At 40.2% G+C, this 24,186-nt stretch overlaps 4 protein-coding genes across 5 annotated transcripts; 2 read left to right on the top strand and 2 right to left on the bottom strand.

Moving 5' to 3' along the window:
* Nucleotides 1-236: 236 nt before the first annotated feature.
* LOC5567239 (serendipity locus protein alpha) lies at nucleotides 237-6,246 on the bottom strand. The gene is made up of 5 exons (XM_021851988.1): nucleotides 5,943-6,246; nucleotides 5,699-5,878; nucleotides 1,818-2,469; nucleotides 614-1,522; nucleotides 237-557 (listed from the first exon to the last, which is right to left on the bottom strand). The coding sequence occupies exons 1-5, from the start codon at nucleotides 6,036-6,038 to the stop codon at nucleotides 346-348; spliced, it is 2,049 nt and encodes a 682-aa protein (XP_021707680.1). The 5' UTR covers nucleotides 6,039-6,246; the 3' UTR covers nucleotides 237-345.
* Nucleotides 6,247-7,463: 1,217 nt separating this feature from the next.
* LOC110678195 lies at nucleotides 7,464-8,090 on the top strand. The gene has a single exon (XM_021850822.1). It carries the CDS (start codon nucleotides 7,464-7,466, stop codon nucleotides 8,088-8,090), a length of 627 nt encoding a protein of 208 aa, XP_021706514.1.
* A 240-nt stretch (nucleotides 8,091-8,330) lies between these two features.
* Nucleotides 8,331-9,834, top strand: LOC5567240 (pre-mRNA-splicing factor cwc25). Its single transcript, XM_001651620.2, has 2 exons — nucleotides 8,331-8,437; nucleotides 8,498-9,834. Exon 2 carries the CDS (start codon nucleotides 8,503-8,505, stop codon nucleotides 9,766-9,768), a length of 1,266 nt encoding a protein of 421 aa, XP_001651670.2. The 5' UTR covers nucleotides 8,331-8,437; nucleotides 8,498-8,502; the 3' UTR covers nucleotides 9,769-9,834.
* A 2,871-nt stretch (nucleotides 9,835-12,705) lies between these two features.
* LOC5567241 (zinc finger protein 236) lies at nucleotides 12,706-23,980 on the bottom strand. 2 transcript variants are annotated; one of them, XM_001651621.2, is made up of 4 exons: nucleotides 23,753-23,980; nucleotides 21,774-22,011; nucleotides 15,904-17,703; nucleotides 12,706-14,353 (listed from the first exon to the last, which is right to left on the bottom strand). In XM_001651621.2, the coding sequence occupies exons 1-4, from the start codon at nucleotides 23,791-23,793 to the stop codon at nucleotides 14,321-14,323; spliced, it is 2,112 nt and encodes a 703-aa protein (XP_001651671.2). In that variant the 5' UTR covers nucleotides 23,794-23,980; the 3' UTR covers nucleotides 12,706-14,320. The 2 variants fall into 2 exon arrangements, with proteins under 2 accessions (XP_001651671.2, XP_021704402.1); XM_021848710.1 differs by lacking the exon at nucleotides 23,753-23,980 and adding an exon at nucleotides 22,097-22,214.
* Between the last annotated feature and the right edge of the window lie 206 nt (nucleotides 23,981-24,186).

Below are 24,186 nucleotides of genomic sequence, written 5' to 3'. Positions count from 1 at the left end.
TGGTGGTCATTTAAAATTACAATTCAATAAGGGGCTGTTATTATGTTCTTTTGACCATACACAAATTTGAAAGTTTGTTTGTCCAACCAAGTGATCATTTGTTTTCGGACTTTAAGACTCGTGGTCTTTTGTTCATTAAAAAAATGCACGTTAGCTGTGAGCTACGAAGGCACTTCAATGGAAGCCACGCCTGTGGCAATTCGAATGTTCGAAGAATTGCAGTTCAAGCTACAGTGTATATTTTAGTTTGGTTTTATATTTTCGTTTGACATGAGCATGCAGAAATAAGTAAATTAAAATAGTTAAACTTTAAGTACACAATGATTATAGAAACAATTTCTAAACTCAAATATCAGTAGTGATATTTATACTAATTCTGTTGTCTTCGTGAATCGCTATCTCCTCCTTGGTGATAGACTTCCTTGTTTTCGATCGAATTTCCGTTTCCGTTAGAGCCACTTCTTCCACTTGCTTCTCCAACGAGGTCTCGTTTATCTGTAGTTCCTGCGGGGGTCTTGTAAAAGTGCTCGATAAATCAGTCAATTGATCTAGAATATCTATAAAGAACGCATTTTAAAACTCCTTCCGGTTTCATTACATTATGACTACCTACCAGTGATTTGCAGATCGATGTCGCTTTTGAAGCTCTCGAAATACTCTGCCGTCTGTTTGCTCTGTTGGCGCTTAAACAGCACCACCCGCAAACTGTTTCGCTTGATCAACTTCTTCCTGCTGGAATGTGCAGCCGATAATCCCTTGGCGATGTTCCTATCCGGCGTAGTTTCTGCTCGCTTCCGCAACTGGGCCGTTATGTCGGAAAAGCTTTTCAGTTCCAGCAGAGAAACCGTTGAATCACGACGGGATTTTTCTCCCCTTGTACTGCGATATAAAATACTGCCAGTGGATGGCTTCTGAACGCTGTTGCTGAAAAAATCTTTTACACTTTGATCGACTTCCTTCTCTTCGTCGGTTTGAGCTACATTTCGTGGTAATAAATCTACAGCCGCTCCTTTGCTTGGCTGACTTACTTTGCCAGCGCTAATCGAGAGCTGAACTTTCCTTAGCTTGCTCAGCAGTACACGGAATCTTTTCAAAATTCTGTCTGTCTCAATCAAAGGATCTTCTTCGAAGCACTTAACTATGGCTTTGCATTCTAGCGTCATCATTTTAAAATCCTCAAAGTGGATTTTCAACGTTTCGGTCTGATGTAGGTTCAAATCCCCGGCATTGATTTCTATGTGCTGTTTGAACACATTCGCTTTGCGAACAAGATTTTCGGCATCCATTGAGTTGAACGATTCAACCAGACGATCGATGCCAGCCTCGAGGATTTCGATCAAACACAGTGCGAAGGCATTGCTGTCGATAATCCTTTGAACATGGCATCGAAGGAGGGCCGATTCCTCTAACCAATGATCTTCGAGCAGTTTCGAGTGGTGTTCGCAGTTTACGTAGAAAGAAGGGATCAAGTAGGAATCAAGAGCTTCCACAGATGCCAAGCAGCTACGGATATCGGAAGCAGCTGGAAAAGAATTAACATGTTAGGTCAAACAGCTTTTCATCGATTCAGGGCGGTACCGCGTAGATGGAAGGGAGCACTTTGGTCACCTTAAGAGAGAGTTGATAAAAGTGTTGACACGACTCATAAGATAAGATTCATATTAATTACGCAGAATAATTTTGCTTAGTTGACATTCAATATCCAATCATTTGAATCAAAGATTTTTATATTAATTGAACCTTTAAAACCGTCCTTGATGAAAACTGCTTAGACAAAGTAAGTATGACGTAGATCGGGAGAAAAACGTGGCACCTACCTTTGTAGTTATCAGCATAAGAAATTGCAAACAGTCCAATTTGCATAATTCGATCCACCATGGTATCAATCCTGTTGGTCATATTATCGATTTCTTCATCGCTCGCCCCTTCCTTGACCATTTTTCTCAAGCGCCCAATCAATTTACGGTCCATTTCGGCAAACGTTTCAAACACTATCTTCAAAAGACAATCATTCACCTGTGTTTCCAACTGATAAATAGCACTCTCTAAGACGCTAGCTTTCAAGCGTCTGTTTTGACCATCGGGACGCCCTGCTCCTTCCACGAGAGCCGATTCCTTTTCCAGCCCTATACATTCCTTGAGCACTCTCTGGCACACATTGGTCAGCCGAGTTTTATCCTCATCATCCAAAACATTCCCGAAAGCGAACGATTGGGTTATAAGTGCTTCAACAACCGATCTAATTCTTGCACACTCCATCATCGTATCTGCATCCTGCTGTGCCTGGTTCTGTCCGGAATCTTCAAACGCAACCGTCAGTGGACCAACCAAATTCAGGGCCAAGTCAAGAAAACTGACGAAATTGGATTCCGATGTACAATCTTGTGCAAACGAGGACTCATCGTCAGCAAATGATTTGATCTTGGTTATGCACCAGATGATCCGATCCAGGAAACATTGACGAGTGGACTGTAATGAGAAAAAATCGTATTGGATAGTGTGTAGATTGTGTGTGAAAGTTAATATTCTGTGAAAGAAAAATATCCTCTCAACTTTTCTTTGAAAAAAGTATTGCACTTATACGTCAACTAAAACCTGAGTACTATCATTTAGCTTTCTTTCGATAAGATCCTGATTTATAAACTCATATCTCATCTAAACAGCCGATATAGAAATGTATGTAATGATTTCAAACTTGCCAGGGCTACTGAGTAAAATAAGGCTGACTCTATAAATCTTATCCAGTAAAAAGTACAGCTAACTAATACATGACTCTACTTTCAAAAAATTGTCCAAATAAACCTTTCAATGCACTTTATCGGACCCTTTTTTATATTTGACAATGTAAATGCACAGAGATTCCTTCTGAAAGTTCGAAATGAATTGCTTTAGTAGATATCTTATTCACTAGTTTTCGTATAAAATTTTCAAACCTCAATAATTTGTCGTTGATGATTGTTGCTAATTCATCTGACGATTTGAAATCAAAGAAAATCAGTTGGTTTTGCACTGACACAGCTGAAAAAGTATCAGCATACTTTATGCATGTTAGCGCGTACAGTGATACTTTTTCAAGTCCATATAAACTATCAAGACTGAGTTTTATCACTTTGAAAAGCAAGCTGAAAAGTAATCATTGTTGTTAAATCGAATGACGAGCTACTTAGCCTTCAGCACATTTTATAAAACGTGACTTTGGGAACCGTTTCAATGATGATGATGATGATGAAAATGGCACAACATTTCACATGACTCAACATGATGTTCTCACAACATGCCATGGACCGCAAGGTTTGCAAGATTTTAAGCGCTCATATGAGAGCTCTGAACATCTTTCTTGTTAATGTTGTATTGTTTACATCTGTCAAAGTTATTCATACATTAGTTCTGGCCATGTCGTCGAATCAAGAAAGTGTCCGTGAAAAAATTTTGTGCACTTTTAATCAAAATCCAGATGCGTCCCACCGATGGATCGCTGAAAAGCTAGGATTTCCGAATTCAACTGTGTCTCGTATCATAAGAACCTTCAAGGAGCGTCTGAGTGCTCAAAGGAAGGAAGGTAGTGGTCGTAAAAGTGGTCCAATGGACAAGAAAATGGCCAGGAAAGTGGTGCAAAGTTCAAGAAACGCCCAAACATGTCAATCCTAGATGTCGTGAGGAAGAATCTATGACATTTGGTCGAAAGACATTTAGTCGAATGACATTTAGTCGAAAGTACGGACATTTCGTCGAATGGACATTTGGTCTCCATGAGGAACTCCTTCTAATAATTTATATAGCTCTGAAAAGAAGCAGCTTCGGGACCACAGTTCCATCACTTTGCTAAGTATATTCAGTCAACAGAGCGCTCTGTATCGTAAAATCCATCAACTCCGGATTCCCAGTCCCAAGATTTTAAAAATAGAGACTCTGTTTCGATGTAATTTCGATACAGATGTTCCATCAAATAAGTAAGTAAGAACACTACGACAAATAATGCAAATATTTTGTCATTTTGAATGCTTGGAATACGTTTTCCTAAAATCGTTAAAAAGCACATGGTCCGGTCTGACTAAACACCGACCAACTAACCAATAAAATAGGAATCTGATTCAGTTGTAATAACCCTGCATGCTTAATACAGTGCTGGTAGCGACTGAATGCCTTTTAAATAGGACTTTCAGAGTCTTTATGCTTGAAAATTGAGACCGAACTGGAACCAAGAAAACAAAAATAATCCGAACAATGTACAATCCGAACGAATGTATGAATATTTTTATTCCTAATTTTTGAGAATTACTAGTATTACTGCTTGGGTTGCTGTTTGCAGCAATTTTAGCAGAAACTGATTCAGGTACCACAAGAATTTGACCAAATCTAATTGAGTTCAAGATACCTTCGAGAATTGAACCTGAAATTTTTCAAGGATAACCCCAGAAATTACTCCAGTGTCTCTACCATAATTTTTTTCAGGAATTCCTAAAATATTCTTTCACAAATTTCATAAGAAAATGCTAAATCCTCCAGTGATTATTCTATTGATTTCGCTAGGATTTCAGTTTAATATTTTCGTTTAGTATATCTCAAGAATCATAAATTTTACAGAGATGTCTCAACTAATTTCCTAGGATTACTTTCAGAATTTTCTTTAAGATTTTAGCAAAAATGTCTCTGAGAATACTTTAAGAAATTACTCCAGAGATTTTTCCTATAATTTCTTCGTAAAGGCCGGTTTGCTACTGACAAGAAAAGGAATCGCCTATCTCGATGCGTGGAAAATTTCTCCCAAGAAATGGTCAAGAACATCACTTTTTTCTTGATACTCTCTGTAGGAAATTTCTTGACCCTTTCAGTCAAGGAATTTCTTTACTTTTCTTGAGCGAAACAGCATACTTAGCTTAAAGAAGAAATTCCACAAATTTTCCAAGAAAGCTCTCAAAGAATTTATCCAGGATTTTTTTCCAGGGAAATGTCAATACTTTTTAGAAATGGTTTTGGTGAAATCCCAAAAAAAGTATTGCTTAACCATATCTTATGAATAGTTAAACTCACAGCATATGAGTATTTTTTGGAGGTGTTTCTAGATGAATTGCTAAGATAATTATTGAAAAAATAATCATTTGCTAAATATCTCTAATAAAATGCCATACCTCAAAAAAAAACTTTGAATAAAACTTTCGAAAAATAAAACTTGTGCGGAATGATTGCAGTACTGTATTATTTGTTGGCGTGAAAACTCGAATTGAGTTTTGAATAATCCGTGGAGATTTAACTTGAAAAGTTACTCGATAATTGTTTAAAAGAACTGCAGTAGTAATTCGTGGATGAAATGTTGGAGAAAATTCTTGCTAAATTTCAGGAGGAACCTTATGATAAATCTTGGATAAATTTATTGAGGAATTCCTTAAGAGTTCTAAATAAACTTACTGGAAGAATACCAGGACGAATTTTGGAGCAAATTTAGAGATAAAATTCTGGAATATCCTTTTAGAGATTTTTTTATGAGCTTTTCTAGAATTCTTTGGAAGATCTTCAAGCATAACTGCTGGAAGAATTAATGGAAACATTTTTGGAGAAATTTATTTCCTGTTTTATTCATTACGTTAGCCTGGAAGTCATACTGTATATCAGGTCAAGGAAAATAGGATTTAATCCTGGAATAGTATTTGGGATTTTTGAGACTTTGGACTTGGATTAAGATAGAGACCTGAATACTTACCGCCAAAACACACTTCTGATCCTGTTCGATCGTTAAAGTTCTTTCCAGGCTTCTAATGCAAACCACGATTTGCGACAGGCAGAGAAAGGCCATTTCCATAACCGCCACATTATCGCCCACTTCAAACGCCAGGAACTTGTGCAGAACTCGGAACAGTTTGTAAAAATCTCCGCAGACAGTCTGGAACGAATTCATTACAAATCTAATAAGATACCGGCCACCAATCAATATTTCCATTACTCACATTCAGCCAATCGATGCCACTTCTCTTCGAAGATATGAAGCCACGGTAGAGGTTTTCCTGTGCGACGCTAATCGCGTCCTGAAGCTCCGGAATCATTTTCTCTTGTTATTTTAACTCGATTAAATTATAAATTTTCTAATGACGAACGACGAACATTTCCGTTGAAGATGACGAGGTGTACAAACGGTCGGTCGCGAACAAAAGTGCATCGGACAACAGACGAGAGTGCATCGACGGGTGCATACAAATTCAAAACAAACTACGATGCCGTCTGGTGGCGAATGAGCGAAATTCGCTGATGACAGCTTCGAGGAACGAAAAAATACATTTGACATAAAGTAATTTGGTATAAAGGTCGTTTAGTATAATCATTAGAACCAGGTTATTTATGTTTTTCAAGAAGTGACAAAGCTTTTGCACATAGTGCAGTTCGCCGACGACTTTGCGGCAATAGTGACCGCAAACACAGTCGAGGAAGCCGGTGAACGGTGTAACGCTTTCTTAGCCGAAATACATGCCAGTTTGATAGCACTGAACCTGAGGGTAAGTCCACAAAAATCTGCAATAATCCCTTTCACCAGGAAACGCACTGACCATGTGAGAATTAGGCTACATGGCGAACGGATAGAACTTGCCAACACACATCCATATTTGGGTTACGTTTTGGACAGAAATCTGGCACACAGGAAGCATATCGAATCGGTTACAGACAAAGCAGGGAAGAAGCTCGGACTGATGAAAATGCTGTCCAGGAGATCCAGTGGAGCAAGTCCGGAAACTCTTCTGAAGATAGGTAACGCATTGATCCGAAGTCGCATGGAGTATGGGGCCTCCATATTTGGAAACGCAGCAGCAACGAACCTGAATAAGCTTCAAGTTCTTCAGAACGCATATATACGCAGCGCGATGAATTACCTCAACAGTACCCCTGTGCACGTGATGCTAGCCGAATCAGGACAAATCCCCATGGAACAGCGGATTGACTCGCTAACCAAAAGAGAACTCATTAGAGCCACGTGGTACAAAACACCTCTATCGAAGTTCATAAACAGTACGCTGAACAGAGAAATGGGTAACGAGTCGCATCTCACGGAGACAACCGATAAGAACATCGATCTACTATACCAAGTTCATCCTGCCGATCGGGAGATACCCTTTCTGATGAGAATGAGATATTTCATGACGATAGATTTCCACAGGATTGTAAAAACAATTCTGTCTGAGGACCAGCCGAAAAAGGAAACTGCAAACTCAATTGTGTGGCAAACACTCTTCAGGGAAGCAATGGAAACAAAATACAAACACCACAATAAACTATATACGGACGCCTCTAAAACGACCACGGGTACGGCTTTTGCCGTATTTGACGAAACGGATTCGCATGTTATCAGCGAGGGGATAAATAATAATTTTTCCATAACAAACGCTGAGCTTTTAGGCATTCTAAAAGCGGTGGAGCTAGCTAAAAACAGGGGGTACAAAAAGACGGTTATTCTCACGGACTCGAGAAGCGCATGTGAAATGCTGCTCAACGCTAGTACCTTTGAAGAAAATTATCTGCTTGCGGAAATCTACAAGGAGTTCTACGACATGAAAGGAAGATCAGTTCAAATCCAGTGGATTCCAAGCCACAAGGGAATAGATGGCAACGAAAAGGTGGATCAAGAAGCGGTAAATAAAACAAGAGAACGTCAAACATTCTTCAATGGGATCACCATGAGTGACGCAATCATCCTTAGCAACAACGAAGTCTGGGACAGCTGGACTAAAAAGTACAAAAAGCTTTCCGATGACAAGGGCAAATGGCACTTCCAAATACTAGAAAAGCCATGCAGGAGGATTTGGAACAAAAACATGACATTGAACTCGGAGGAAGTCAAAATCATTAGCAGAATCAGAACCGGTCATTGCTTAACCAAGGATAGAAAAGCCAAATGGAAATGGGAAGATGACGAACTGTGCGAATGGTGTGAAACAACCGAGGACCTACACCATATACTATACGACTGCCCACGGTACAACCAGAGCAGAGTTGAATACCCATCACTAGAGTATATGAAACCACTCGAAACTATACTATCAGAAAAATGTGAAGAAGAGATGAAACAAATAGTAAAATTCCTGAAAGAAAATAAGATTCACATTTAAATGGAAACAAAATATCCAACAACGGTACAACTGACCACTACGAAAGTCCAAATATGACGACGGCGGCGAGATGGACCAACCAATGGTCTTAGCCTGTCGAGTACGACAATCCAAAGAAAAAAAAAAAAGCTTTTGCACGAGAGTTTAGGTTTTTTTTATTGTTTCTGATATGCTGTCCATTATGTCAAACAATCTATTAGGCAAAATTACCTTTATGTCAAACATATTTACGTCAATTATACAGCCCCAACAGCACATATTTTACTCTATCTCGGTCAATTTTTGATCACCGTGTAGCCTAACAAAACATTCAGTTGTCAAAGTGGAGTTGTGCGGAATCGATGGTGGTGCGGAATTTAAATGTAATTTTTGTTCTGGTGAAATAAAAGTTCCCCATCTCAAATTAGACAAAATGCTTCCCGAAGCGCTGCTAAAGCGCCTGGCCAAGCGGGGAATCATCCAGAGCGATGGCCAAGTGAATCAACAACAACAGTCGTCCCAATCCGGTCGGCAGTCAGATTCATCCTCCGGGAGTGACGACGATGAATCCATGGAGGACCATCGGGGCGGCGATGCCGATATGAACAACGAGGAAATCATCGCCGAAGATTACGACGAGGAAGATCAGCAGCAGATAAACCCGGATGCGTTCGAGTATCCGCTGCAGAAAAAGAAGGCCCCGACGGCCGTCGACTGGACGGAGAAGATCAAGCAGAAGATGATAAAGAGGTATGGGTTCCAGTCGGTGGACGGATGTCAGAACAAGTACAACATTTATCATCATTGCTCGATGTATTGCGTGAAGCGTTACGGTGAAGTGGAGTTTGAAATCGAGAAGGAGTACGAGAAGAGGGTAAAGCGCCTGCTGGAACGGTATCCTCTTCCTCGGCATTGGCGGAAGGAATATGACATCGGTTGTAAAGCTTTCTATTTCTATAACAAGGAAACGAGAATCGTTTCCTGGTTGCCACCTACCCATCCGGACGCCAAAATGACGAAGAGCGCCAAAGTACTCCGGAAGGAATTGATGGAAAGTTCCAAGAATCAAGAGAACGCCGGAGACGGGCCACCGAAGGCGGTCATCGTAGAAAGCTATCCACCTCAGCCGAAGGCACCAAACCTACAGTTAAATCGTGAACCGATGGTCGGACCTGTTGGTGAAACTCTCAAACCTCCGGTGGTGAATCCGCCGAAACGGCCACATCCGAACCAGAAGTATCAGTCGTACCGGGACGAGGATAAGCGACCACGCATGACGGGAGGTCGTCCGGATCGTGGCGACAGGGATCACGAGAGAGATCGTGATCGGGAGCGAGATCGCGACCGGGATCGGGATCGTGACCGTCGAGATAGGCGAGGTGGCGATCGTCGGGACGACAGACGAGATCGGGATCGAGACCGTGACCGTGATCGGGGTGGCAGTGACAGACGGGGAGGAAAATCGTCGGGAGCACTTGATCCGATGGATCCGGCCTCATATTCGGATATACCGCGGGGAACCTGGGCCAGCGGGTTGGAAGCGGCCTCCGGAGCTGGTAAGAAGGAAAAGGGGGAAAAGAAGGAAGAGAAACGGAAGGGACCACCCGGTAGGGACGATGACTCCGAGGATGAACATGAGGTGCTGAAGGTGGCAGCTATACAGGAGTTTACCCAGGAGGACGACGACAAGGATGAATAAGGTGAGAATGGAAAAAGTACATACAAACATTTCTCTGATAAAAATACGCCCTAAGAATCTGATAAATTTGTTCCAATTTTGTAATGGGATTTCTTCGAATTTCTTAGGCGTGACGAATGTCAGGCTAGCAGCTGTACAAACTAATTTATTTATTATGAATGAAAGTTATTAGTATATATATATATATAAACACTCCGAACAAAAAGATTTAATTTTTAAAAACGTTCTAGCAGTCAAATATCATTCTAAAATGATGAAATTTGAAAGAGCCATTCGGGGCAATATGAGCAGTATTTTCAAACTTAATTTATTTATTTTTCTTTAAATTTGGAACACTGACTTGTAGCATGTATTTTGCTTAATTTCCTTGTCAGCTTTGGGGTTGCATCTTATTTTAGATGAAATTTCAACAATTTATGCCGTTTTCAAGGGGTGTTCATTCCACTCCATTGGCCAAACCGCCCCGACTACCCCTATAGATGGCTAACAGTATGTTGCGTTTCGCGATTGTTGTTTTGGGAGCGAATTCATCATCATGACGACAGCAGCACACCCCAGCGGACGAATTGTCGTCTTCACGGAGCCGCAAATCAACCCAACTTTGACTTCTTTTGACGCAATTCGGCTCTTCCGTGGGATAACCCAAATTTGGGTTAACTGATATATACACGCAGCGAACTGGACTATCGAAATTCATACATTTTGCCTTATGAAAGATGGAACGGTCTGAACAAAGTTCTTGTACACTGAGCACTGGAGTGATCACCGCTGTTTACTGAGCTGCTACGCTGGCGATCCTAATGATGGTTAGAGAACAACAATTTTTTTTTATCGACCATACGCCTCCAATCGCGAAACGCAACATACTGTTAGCTATCTATACTTTGATAGCGCAACTAGTCAGATGATGAGAGATTTGATTTTTCACGCATCCATCACATGCCGCTGTGGGGAAAAATGTTTTATTTTCCTGATATAAGACGGTTCACAGTGAAACAGTTAGGCGGAAAAGGTAGGAATATCCATTCTCTATGTTCTACATACGTTTATTTTTTGTATTATTGCGCTACTTTCATAAAAATTGAGATCCGGCTGGTAGGAGCACTAGTTTGAGGTTGGAAAACCAGAATATGTGAGGTTAGTTTCATTGGAACTTTCGCCTGAGCGATTTTTGCACTTGAATAAAACACGTTTCGAAACATTGCCCGCTGCCTCTAAAAATACCATTGGGTAGAGAAATAAATTCTCTACCATTGAATTTCATTCTATTTCATACATTATTTCACTTAAGCGGTGAAAATAAATATTTTGTTCCGAATGTTTTGAAACCATGAATGAGTTTGACATTGCTCTCGTCAACCATCATCATGACGACAGCAGCACACAGCGAATCGCATTTATCATTTATTGCGAGGAGGTTATGCGAATTTTGTTTTTATCGTAGTTCCTACGGATTACTATAGCGGGCGAGTCATTCGAGCCACTTTTCGGATTCGCGACATCTGGAGCACTACTCGAAGCGTGCTTACTCAGGATTTTTTTTTTCTTTGCTTTTGTCACTACGACTGGCTAAGACCAGGGTTGGCCCATCTCGCCTTTACCCAGGATTTCGGATTAACGGTGTACTTCTTATGAAAACTAATCGAAAGTTACCGTCGTATAGGAGAGACGATGTGATCGGTTTGACGTTTCGATAAGAACTGTCGTAACTTATTTTTTACTTCCATTTTTTAACAGTTTAAATTAGTTACGTGATTTTGAACTAAACCACATATTTTTAGATTTCAACTGTCAAGCCATATTATTCTAAAGCAATACCAGCATTTACTACATATCACCGAATACCGTCATAGACCACTAACTAGCTAATTAGCTATACGCTCAATGTTGAAACTAACATTTTTCATGATTGTGCATTTATATCAACAGTATTATTTTTCTTCATCTTCGTGGCATTCACATCCGTACCATCCATCTAAGCGACTCACTTTGAGTGTTGGAGTAGAACTTATGTATCGGTCCATGATCAGTAATGTTTCGCATATTGCCAAAAGCTTGATAAACAGCAGCAGCAAAGAAGAACCCCAAAGAGAGAGCGATGATAAAACCCGTTTTCTCGCTCTTTTACCATTTACTCTTTTACTTTACTGGTATGATAAACAATCCCCGAACATTCTATAGCAATAGTGCCCTCCAGGTTTGGAGCTTGTTTAGATGGGTTCTATCTTGCACGGTTTTCCCCCCGATATAATCGGAGCTGCAGCAATAGTGGATAAACAGACTTACATGACGTGCAGTGGATCATGATTGTTACAGAAAGCAATTAGTGAGAGTCCTTGTGATTCAACCCCTGATACATACAAATAAAGCACTTGAAATTTCTCAACCGCGATATCTTGTTGCAGATTAGACAATAATTTAGAACCGGATAATCCAATGAAATTTTCGGCCCAACAAAGCCCTGAATCGTAACGGAATTGAACTCAGATAGGTATATTCATTATGGCTTTGCTTCATAGTTATCTGTACCAAATTATTGACTCTAAACAAGCAACGAAGTTGGAATTCTAAGAGACGTTTTTGACGTGTAGGTAGTACACACAAAAAAATTGTGTGGTAAAAACTACCATTTCAGGGGGTTAACTTAAGCGCTCGCACCGGCAATTTTCAGCAGACCAGAAATGCGCTTGATTTTACCATGTTTGTAGTCGAAACCAGATTGTTGTAAATTATTTCTGTCAAATGTACCACTAATGTGGTAGGATGTACCGTAAACATAGTAAATTGGTCTGAAATTGCATGGTAGTTTCAAGAATGGGCGTAGTCAGCTAAAATAGTAGTTTTTACCACAGAATTTTTTCCCGTGTACCCAACCAGATTCTTGGCGACCATTCAAGGATAGATTTCGGCATAAAGAAGGATTCATTTCACAACCAGTATTTTTGGAACACTTTATATTCATATTTCATGGCGACATTCAAGAACTTCGAGAATTCTCATAATTTAGTTTCAATTTTCCTATTTTAATCAGTTTCATTCTGGTTTTGTGTCATAAATTAACCCTCGTCACTCGACGGTTAATAATTTTCTAAGCACTAGCAAACTCAGTGCGCAAGTCTACCTAAATAATGTTTTGTTCTTTATGCATTCAACGATGATGATAAACGAAATGATCCAAAAAATGGGGCGAAAAATAAAAAGCAACATTAACGTAACGAAATGTAGTCGGTTTGCTACTTTTTAGCGAAGTAAGTTCCGCATTTTTTTTACTCACTATGAAACTCGCATCAGACACTCCAATCTCTTCACCTAACAGTGACAATAAAATATATCGAAAATCAACTCCCTTTCGCACGGTCTTCACTTACATATATTTCGTAGTTTATTCTCACACTCTCTTTCTCACAGCTATTGCAACAGAACAGTTTCTAGTGATCTTGTAGTTTTAATTAAAAATAACTTGTTTGTTCTGCTTGGAAAACTGTCGCATTCAATATTTAAAATCATATACAAAATTAACATTCCTAAACTATAGCCAGATCACATCGATCACATTACAGAAGGGATTTTTTGATTCACATTTGTTTGCAATCTAACGAATTTAAAAGAAAGTACTTATCTCTCTTTACACGCATTGAATCAAGCATTTCGATAGGTATTTTAGTTTTATTTTGGAAGAACCGATTCCAAACATTTTTATACACATTCACACTTGGCTCCAAAACTGCAACATACTTTTAAGGAAATCAAAATTGTGTCCCTCGTTTAATTAACAACTCAGTTGTGATTACATTTCACACACCATCTTAACTCAAACTCGTCTTACCTCCAACTATAGGAAAATCTTCTGTTTTATCATTAAAAAAGGACTACTTACATGAGAGCGAGATTAGCGATTCATGAATCGTGTATGATAAAAGGGATCTCGGGAGGAGAAAGCACCATCCGAAGCAAGTTTTAAACTTACGTTCTAGGGAAGGGATCACTTATCTATTTACGAGAACAATACTAACGTTACGAAAATAATCCTATGAGCAACTACTATTGCAAGCGAGCCGTTTTTTGATTTTTTTTTCGATTTTATTCGAGGACAAACTTAAACGTAGAAAACATGAAATTTCGCATAAATAAAAATATATTAAAGTTTCTATGAAAAAAAAAACTGAAACAAGGAAATCATCGTCACTTTTTCTAGTACTTTCTTACTAACTACTAATAGTTATTTTCACTTTTTTATACAGAAGTTATAATTTTAGTTCGCTATCCTGTTTTGTTTTTTCCTTGTGATTTTTGTTTCTATTTGAAAGCATTCTATGCGTCTGTAATATATTGTATTACGATTGGGTTTTTGTATTACATGTGTGGGTGTTTGTAATAGTTTTAATTTTGTTCATTTGCTACATATATTTAGATAGGAAGGAGAAAAATTCCTTTTAAGGGTTAGAAAATTTTCCTTGTGAGATTTGTTTAAATAACATTGTTGGTTTGCATTCCTTAGTTTTAAAAACATCTTGGATTGTTGATGCACAGCTTAAGCGCAGTCCGCACAATCTTAAGTTGCCGTGTTGTGCTGAGAATGTAATACCTGTGAAAGATTGGGAAAATACGAAGATTGTAAGGTTGTGTATGTGAGGATGTATTTTGCGTTCGTTTTAAATTCCAATTGATTTAGACTGAATGAGTGATGCTCAAATCTACGGCCCGCTTTACGTCCTCATTGAGACAGAGTCTTCTCATCAGCTTAAGATTCATTTGAACACTTCCACAGAATATTTTCAAAGCAAACATTTTAGCATGTGTATATCGTGTGGTAGATATGAAGATAGTTCATGCCCTGAGAAGTCGAGAAAATTTTCTTTACGAAAATATCTTGGTCTTGCTGAATATCGATCAATACTGCCGTATGCCGCCTTGAAATCGAACAGGTTATGCGTATGGACCTAGTAATCATGGCATTTCTGGAGGATTTGCGCCACGGAAACAATCTGGTTCGTTGTCGAGCGGCCGTCGATGCTAAACCTGCTAATAACTTCCCACGAACTCGTTTCCTATAGGTGATAGACGACGGAAGATAATCTGGGATAGCACTTTGTAGGCGGCGTTTAGGATAGTGATTGCACGACAATTTTCACATTCCAATTTGTCGACCTTTTTGTAGATAGAGCATATAACGCCTTGCTCTGGTAGCTGTTCCGTTTCCCAGATTCTGACTATCAGCCAATGCATACAAGGGACCTCTTTGGGCCCATCTTGATGAGTTCGGTTCGGATACCATTCTTGCCAACGGCCTTGTTGTTCTTGAGCTGTTGAATGGCATCCTTAACTTCCCCCATCGTGGGAGCGGGATGGTTTCCACTGTCCGCTGTGCTGACGTAGCCATCACCTTCGCAGTCCTTATCTTATGTGCCTGTGTTCTTTGCGCCATTGAGGTGCTCATCGAAGTGCTGCTTCCACCTTTCGATCGACTCGTGCCTGTTCGTCAAGATGCTCCCATTCTTATCCCTGCACATTTCAGCTCGCAGCACGAAGCTTTTGCGGGATGTGCTGAGTCTGATAGAACTTCCGCGTTTCTTGAGAATGGTACAGCAACTTCATCTCTTAGCATTCCACCAGTGGCGATTCCCTAACCTCAAATCTACCTGTTCCACGATTACAAATTCTGGATTTTCAGCAACAAATTAGCATCTAACAAATAGAGCTTTGTTAGAAAGGAAGAATACAACCATTTACTTTGTGTTCTATAAACTATATTTGCCGAATTATCCATTTTTAGATTCGTAGAACAGGTAAAAAGTGAGGTTACGAGTCGCCTCTGCATTCCACCTCTTCGAAGTAGCGCTTTTTGTCTCGGAATAGGGGGTGGTTTGCTGTTACCGCTTCACTCTGTATTCTTCCATAACATAATACTTGAATACCATACAATACATTCCTAGTACCACATAAATGTAAAAATTGTCACTTGACAAAGGAAGCATTCAGCTTAAAACTAGACCTGCACTTAGCTGAAAAGCGCTTTTGTCCTAAGGTATTCCATAATTTTGTCGGGTAAGCAAGTAGTGTACCCTTCGAATTCCTGAAGTACTCACTGATCAATTTTCTCATAAAATAAAAGATGTTCTTAGATACAGTACTCACCATATGCATCACTAGGATCTCCTTCGTCTTGAACGAGATGGGGCACAGTTTGCACTTGAAAGGTTTGTCGTTGTCATGTTCCGCGTAGATGTGCGCCTTCAGGTTGTTCAAGTGTACGAAATTCTTCGTACAGCTGTCACACTTGTAGATTTTGGGCCCCGTCGAGTTGGCTTCACTTTCCTCGATCTGCTGCAGCAACTGCCGATGCATGCTATTCTTATCGATACCATTCGTAATGACCGTCGTGGCCGTCGTCGCTGGCGGCGGTTGTTGCACACTACTGACGATTGGCTGCGCTGCGGCCAGTGCATTGGTTACGACGGTACCAGCACTGGTTGTGGTCACTATTTTCCCCCCACTGATGACACTGTTGGTACTTGTGGAGACTACTACCGTTGCTGTAGGGAGCTTGTTGATGTTGTTGTTGTTCGCCGCACTGGCGGACGCTGCTTCATCGTCAATCAGAATGATATCCTGATCCTGGGTGGAACTGCTAGCGTTCACCACAAGTGGTCGTTTTTCGTCACCAGAATCGGCTCCGGTCGCCGGTTTGGGGATCTTGGTTTCGTCGATCATAACTTCGAAATCGCAGTTATCCGACACCGAGGAGCGTGTACTGACGGACGTGGTCGTATGAGGCGCTATGTGAGGCTGAGGAGATTGAATCTGCTGAATGGTTTGCGGTCGTTGTTGTTCCACGGTCTGGGCAATCACAGTTGCGGCATTGGACCCGTTAATACTGTGATGGCTGTTGCGGTGAGATTTGAAATCTAGATAGGAGGTGAAGGTCTCTGTACATCGATCGCATTTGTAGATTCCATTTTCCGAGTGCATTTCGATGACGTGATTCTCCAAACGTGTTGGTAGACTGTATGTCCTGAAGCAGATATCGCACTCGTACCGCTGAGAGGAATGGGCCTTCAGGAAGTGCTGTTGACACTTTCTCTGCTTGGTGAATGTTTTTGAGCATTTGCCGCACCTGTAAAGAACTTTCGCATGATTCTTCATGTGTCTCTCATAGTTGTACTCGTATTTGAAGCTAGTTTTGCAGTGTTTGCACACAAATGGTCGATCGTGAACTCCCCGTGGAGTGATAGCGCTTCCAACTCCAGCTTCACCTCCCTCTTCCATATAAACTTCCTCTTCCGGGAGGTGTTCAATGGTCGTGCACTCGATTTCAGTTTGATTATCATACCCCTGGGGAACATAGTTAGCAGCATTCACGTAGCCCTCGGCCGTCGTTTGAATTGCGTAGGTGTCGTTGCCATCAGTGTAGTAAATTTCGTGTGCCTCGCCAGCTTGTATAGTCTCTCCTTCGCTGTATCCACTGATGTGAATTTGTTGTTGCTGCGAAGAGCTGGAAACTGTCCTAACATCGCCCGATTCAACATACTCGGTCATAGTGCCATCAGCCGCCACGTACTGGATCGTTTGTTGTTCAACCACTTGCCCCTGTTGCTGCTGGTGTTGTTCATCGCTATCTTCTTGAAATTCTTCATCTGCATCGGCCGATTCATCGATGGCCAGCGTGATATCGTCGGTATCGTCGATGTATTCCTCAGCTTTGACTTCCTCTACGATTTCGTGTTCGATTGGTTGATTCTGGTGTAGCTGCTGTTGTTGCTGTTGCTGCTGCTGCTGTTGTTGAAGGTGGTAATCTTCAGCAGCTTTGATTTCGTAATACTTCATCCGTAGGAGTTCATCATTTTCTATGCACTGTCGGCGGAAGTGACTGTACTCCTCCAGTTTTGCCTTGCAGTTAATACATACAGACGAAGGAAAATCCGTTGCGTATGTTACCTAAAAAGATTTAGATTGAAATCTGGTTAAACACATTTATTCAACGTCATTTGGTGTAACAGTCATTGGGCATAACGATCGTTTAGCATGTGGATCATACCGCATTGGTCATAACATCATACGCGTCTTCTTGCATGTAGCATGTGGTCGGCGTTAAGTCAGAGGGGACGAAGAACAAAACTTTAAAGAACATAATTCTGTGTAAAATTGCTTAGGTCAATTTAACTTTTATCAGATTTGACAAAGGTTCACTCCGTCAGAGGGGACCGAGCCCTTTTAATCATAATCACGATGAGATGGGAAGACGATATTGACCCTGAGTAGCGTTTATAAGTGTAGAGGATCTCGAACTTCGTAATTTGCATTAGTATCAGTGTTGATAGACTCACACTCAAATCTCAATCAATACGCTCTCCCGTGAGACCAAACTCATTATAGATCTGCTTCGTAAATCTCACGCTTGTGATTTTGATGCAAAATCACTCAATCAACTCAAACCGTACAAAATGATTCAATCGCAAAACCCGTCAAAAACTCTTGAAACCTGAATGTTGTTGCTTACGTTAGAAAGGGTTACTATAATTTTACCAGACTAACAAGAAATTATTGCCGTGTGTGAGTAAACTGTGGAAATACGAGACAATGAGTCAAAAAGGTGAAACTCATCCATGATTTTTTGACTGCTCAGCTGCGTGATTGACAACTCACGAATGAAAAATCTCAAGCGTGAGTTATGAGAAATTGAGTTTTTCACATCCCTGATTAGTATAGCAACTTATCAGTGGAAGTATTCCATTCAGCTGCTCAAGAACAACGAGATCACTATAACTGGTAACGGAGCGTATTTTATCGAAACTAGGCCCAGAGTAGCTGGTGATTCATTTGCCCTATCTACAAAAAAGGTCGAAAAGTCAAAGAACTATCGAGCAATCACATATAAATTTCCTGAAATGCTACCAAAGGTGATTAGAGCAAAACTTAAGCGGTGTTCAGAATTGCGAGAAGATCTCTGACGAAGGATCCAGTAATTCAAATCGTACAAGGGATTAAGGCAAGGTGATGGACTTTCATAGCTGCAGCTCTTCATCGCTCTAGATAGGAAAATCAGGTTAAACAAGCGAGTTACGATTTTAGTCAAGGTGAATGAAAGTGTCTACCTTAACACCAGGTAACAACGGCACTAAACACGGATACGCATCATCAGTGGAGATCATGCACATGTTAGCTCCTGAAAAATCTCCGATCGAATGTCTCATGTACTACTAAACGCAAATCAGACCGATTGTTTTTAGAACTTTCAAAAGCATTTTTTAACGCTCAACGCTCCGTCATCGTAATCATCGTCATTGTCGAAACTTCAAAAGCAGTTTTTCTGTCCAAATCTAAAAATTATTCGATGAAAATGTGTTCACTGTGTTTCGGCTGGAGAATAGAATACAGTGAACACATTTTCATGTAAATTTTCTGGATTTTGAACGAAAAAACTGCTTTTGAAAATTCCGAAATCAATGACGGATCCTGCCCCCTTAAATCGTGTTGATGAAAATGTGTACATTGTATTCTATTCTCAAACCGATTAACATTTTTTCTTCTATTCTATTCTATTCTATTCTAACTGCTTGCACAGCCAATATTGAAAAGCATTCTGGAAATACTGAAATTTCTCACAGTATTTCTTGCCAACATTAATATTTGCAGCATGTCCGTAATATGGTACAGATATTGCAATTTTAGGGAAAACTTTCCGTTTTACGGTTCAACGAAAAGCTACCGCAGCTGTTACATCACTGATTTGCACTGGTAAATTATCAGTAGGCTTGTATGATACTTTGGATACCGTTTTGATGATTGTTGTTTGTTGCTGTTTTTCATTGCGTTTTCTCTTTCAAACATACTATGATTGTATTTTTGCTTCAATGATGGAATGATTTCGAAGCCTGCGGTAGAACTTTGACAGCTGCGGTAGAACTCTGCGGCTACCGCAAACTGGAAAATTTTCTTAACAACCGTAAATGCCCAAACGCAATGATAGCGGAACGGCAACGGAAAGCGGAACCGGTTCGCCAGCATGAATCACACCGTCCTGACTGAGCTGCCAACGAACGGAAGTGAACCAAGTCTGAGTCGACAAGCATGCTATAGTTCATGATGGCGAACCGGTTCCGCTTTCCGTTCTGCTCCGTTCCGCTATCATTGCGTTTGGGCCTTAATAATAAAAAGGCCAGGCCCACTGTGCAGACTTGTTTGAAGATAATTCAAAAACAATACGGCTAGCAAATTATCCACGTATAAATAACGTGATAAACGCAAATATTTGTTTTTTTTTTTAATTGAAGAAACGGGGACAACCGTACCAACCGTTTCATTTCAGTGATATAATCGTTGGGACAGGCGTTGCTAAGAATGTTAATGCACACCCCATGTGTTGGTTCTTCTTTTCTTGGGATGGGACAAAAGGTTTTCTCCCTAGTGCCCTGGCTCAAAAGCCTTGGCTTAAGCGCCTTTTCTAGCTCACTGGAAATATGTGAAGACCCACCCATAACGCATTACTTTTGAATAAACAACAACAAATTAATCAACTCCTGCTCTCGATAAAACACCTTTAAAGAATATATCGGAACAAACTCATCAAATTATCCAAGTCGATTTTGTTATCCAAAGGGGTGACTTCCATTTTCCTTCACCAGTGGCACCATTTGAATAGCAATTCACAGTTTTTCCTCATTTGAAAATAAGTACTAATTTGGATTTTTACTTCCACCACTTTTTTCACGACACACTAATTGATCAGTTATAACACTGGTGCAGCGTTAGCTATAATTGTGGAAATATTAGTTAAATCCATTGAAAATTTGTTCTTGTACCAGCCGTTTCACAACCTTGTCAGCCGAATTGAAATTATACGCGGAGAGGAGAAAAAACGTAACAGTTGGTTTGAAACACGTCTGCTCGCGCGCGCGGCTTGCTTCGATCTCCAAACGATTAACATTTTAGCACATTGACATATGGATGATTCTTCACCTGATCCAACCAATTAACAGTGAACACAATTTCAATAAATGAATTTCAGTTTAGAGCAGTAAAATATTACTTGCTCAAATTTGCAATTGTTACCAATCGCTGCTTTACTGCCCATATTCGCATAGTCGGCGCCAATATGACCAACTTTTTTTTCCACTACTTATTGCAGTAATATAACACGAGAGGACGGCATGTGTTTAAAAGAAGGAACAATTTCTGCTGATTGTTCAGTTGCTCATGGTTCCAAAAGTCTTTTAGGTGATAAGTTTTGAAATTATTAAAAGCAATACAAATCATAGGTAAAATTCAAAATATATTTTTCCGAAAAATAGACAATATCTATCATTCGGGCTACTGGTATTTGGGTAAGGGATTTTTGAGCAAGTGACGTAGAATCCACAAAAAAATGCTTCAGTTTTTCACTGATACTTCCAAATCACTTTTAGATTTTACATTTCACAAACGAGTTAATTCGTCGGCTCCCTAGAGTTTAGGCTTGCTTGATCTTGATTGAATGGAAAACTGCGTTTGCTGCTTTGGTACTGCCAGATCTGATGTACCTATACCTACTGAAGGAATCAATCAAATGACTGCTTGGGACTAATATAGGCCAACTTCATCGACTTCAGTGCTTCCTGAAGGTTGAAAAGGTGAAACCGAAGCATTTTGCCATTTATTTTGTCAGCCTTTCTCATAAAAACTTTTATTCATTTGCGGAGTGTCCAGTTTAGATTTTCAATGTGTAGACAATGATATCAAAAACAATCGATAAATATTAAAATTTATATCTTGTTGGTGAAGAAGCTTTTGCTATCATATAAAGGCTATAATACTAAAGAACCAAACCAGTGTCAAACATAACAACACGCAGCATGTTACCAGTTGTGAATTTGATAGATAGAATTCCATGCACTTATGATTTTAACGTAGGAAACGTTAAGTACATCAGTGTAAGCATATAAGTCGTTTTGCATCATAATGGATTAGATTCTTTTACAGTGAATTAACCATTGGAAATGTATAAATATATGACTAGATAAAACAAATACCTGTATCGTGGTGAGATCCAGAATCTTCTGCAGCAGTGGCTCGTCCGCGGTATCCTTAGTGTAGTAAACCGGTTGCAATCGTGAATTGACCGTACCCTCCGTCAGGCACAGTCTGCAGATGTTCATATTCAGACCAACTTTGACCGTGACGGTATTGCCAGTGTTGACATTGCTCGCATGGTGGCTCTTGGTACCACCTTTATGGTGGTGCTGACCAGCAACACCTCTGATTCTGCCTCTGTGGACGAAAACAAGCGAAGAAAAGAAAAACATCAGTTTCGCGGGCCAGTGGGGATTGAGCTCGGTTTTCAAGACGCATATACCTATTGTATGTGTCCTATACATTACAAGCTGGAACAATCGCGACGGATTGACGCTTTTTCGTCCAAGTTTGTTTTCAGCTTCGCGCTGAACCCTGTCTTCATAGTCAGTACTAATACCCGCAGCAATTCGAGCGCTCGTTCAAATTGCAAACATGTACTTAATGCACAAAACGAGGTTGCTTCTAACACTTGTGTTTCAGTTATTTATATGCACTAGGGTGGTTCAAAATATCGTTTTTACTCCACACCGTCCATTCGATTCTAGGTCAAATTCCAAGCGCAGTCTCAAAATTTGAGCTGATTTGGATAGAAAATGAGATGACACAAGCCTTTCAATTTTCGTATGGCAATTACTATGAGAAAAGCAGGAAAGTTGTTCAATCAGCTGTAGTGTTCTCCATATGCCCTTGAGAGTTATTACTAAGCTGATACTGTTGATACATTTATGACCTAAATTTTCGTCGAAGGAGTTTTCAAATTGGACTTCTCAGTAATAAGTTATCGATTTCTGTCCAAACGAAGCATCTTGAACAGTGGTCATTCATCTTCTAAACAGGCAACATTGCTGCATCTGGCGCGAAAGATAGCATACATAAATCATGGCTACTATGTTTCACTGCATATATGCTAATTATTTTATCCTAAGATTTTGCTTCCACAAACTTGTGACTGATGAATAAATCTAACAGTATAGGCCACGGTGTACTATATTTAAGAAGGTGATATATTCCGAAAACTGACAGCTACTTGACGACGTCATTCCTATCCACCTTGAACAAATTTTCAAAAAAATTGATCTAGTGGTCCGGATGGTATATGGTACGATAGGAGTGACGTCACATGTTTTCAACCAAACTTGATGTTTACATCAGTGAAGAGCCTGCCTTGTTATTTTTTTATGCCGTGAGTATAGGCATAGTTCTAACTCTCTTCTTAAACACCATATAGCAGATTAGGCGAATCACTAGTTTTTCTCACAATAATTGTCATTCAAACTTCATAGTGTTTTTTCAGTTAGTTTTCATCCAAATGGGCTAAAATTGTGAGAGGATTCGATGGTATTTTGAACCACCCTAATATGCACAATACATGCAAACTGAGCTTTTACAAGCCTTGATCGATGGGATATTGAATTGATATGTTAGTACAATTAGTAGAAAAATGGTTCAAAATTTCAAATTGTATGAAGCTCCATAATAGTATCTTACTATTGGTATCTCCTAAGCTTTTCTGAAGACTGAATGAGTTGATGATAGTGATAACTCGAGGGCTATCATTGGCTTCCAGACTGAAAGCCTCATCGGTAGGTCAAACTGGTAGCACTGCGGCCCTGTCCCCCAACTGGGGCTCAGACACAGACATGCAATCCCCAAACAAGTGATGGTATTTTGATATCACTCATCACGTCGTCTATCCGTCCATATACAACTCTGTGCATCGTTATTATGGCCCCTCATACATTAGCAAAAACAACAAAGTGAGAGTAGAGCAAAGTACCCTACACTACACAGCAGCAGTGGAAGGCAAAAAAAGATCGAAGCAGTGTTACAGAGCAAAGGAAAAAAAATCTCTCCTTCGGATTCTTCCTTCTGTCATCCATTTTTTCGCAGCAAGCAAATTTCAAACGAGAAATATCGTCCCCTCCGACCTACTTACCGGGAGGAATCGTCCTTGATGACGTTGCTTTCCACCTCCATCGCGATTTGGGACGCGAAAAACGCTGATAAACGGGACAAATTTTGCACTTTTCCCAGCAAATCTCGAACTGGGGTTCTCTTCCTTCTGTTGCGTTTGCTGAAATACTACAACACTATCGTGAACCGACGAGTTAACGACGACGACGACCCAATGCGCTTTGCTGGTTACTGACTGACTGCTGTTTGTTGGTGGATGATGTACACAACGTAATCGCACCTACACACCATCAGCGCACAATCGCAATTTGCAACGCAGCACACAATATCACCGCACTTATGCTCTTGCTCTCTCGCTCTCGTCCATTATCGCAAGGAGGATGCTCTGCTGTGTGAGTGTGTATGTTTCTATGGTTGTATGTGAGGGGGTGTTTGGTCGGTGAGCCAGGAGGTGGC

The sequence above is a fragment of the Aedes aegypti genome, chromosome 3, assembly GCF_002204515.2.
Source record: "Aedes aegypti strain LVP_AGWG chromosome 3, AaegL5.0 Primary Assembly, whole genome shotgun sequence".
NCBI classification, from domain to species: Eukaryota; Metazoa; Arthropoda; class Insecta; order Diptera; family Culicidae; genus Aedes; species Aedes aegypti.
Note: the sequence above shows the minus strand (reverse complement) of the source record. Positions and strands in the feature narration are given on the sequence as shown.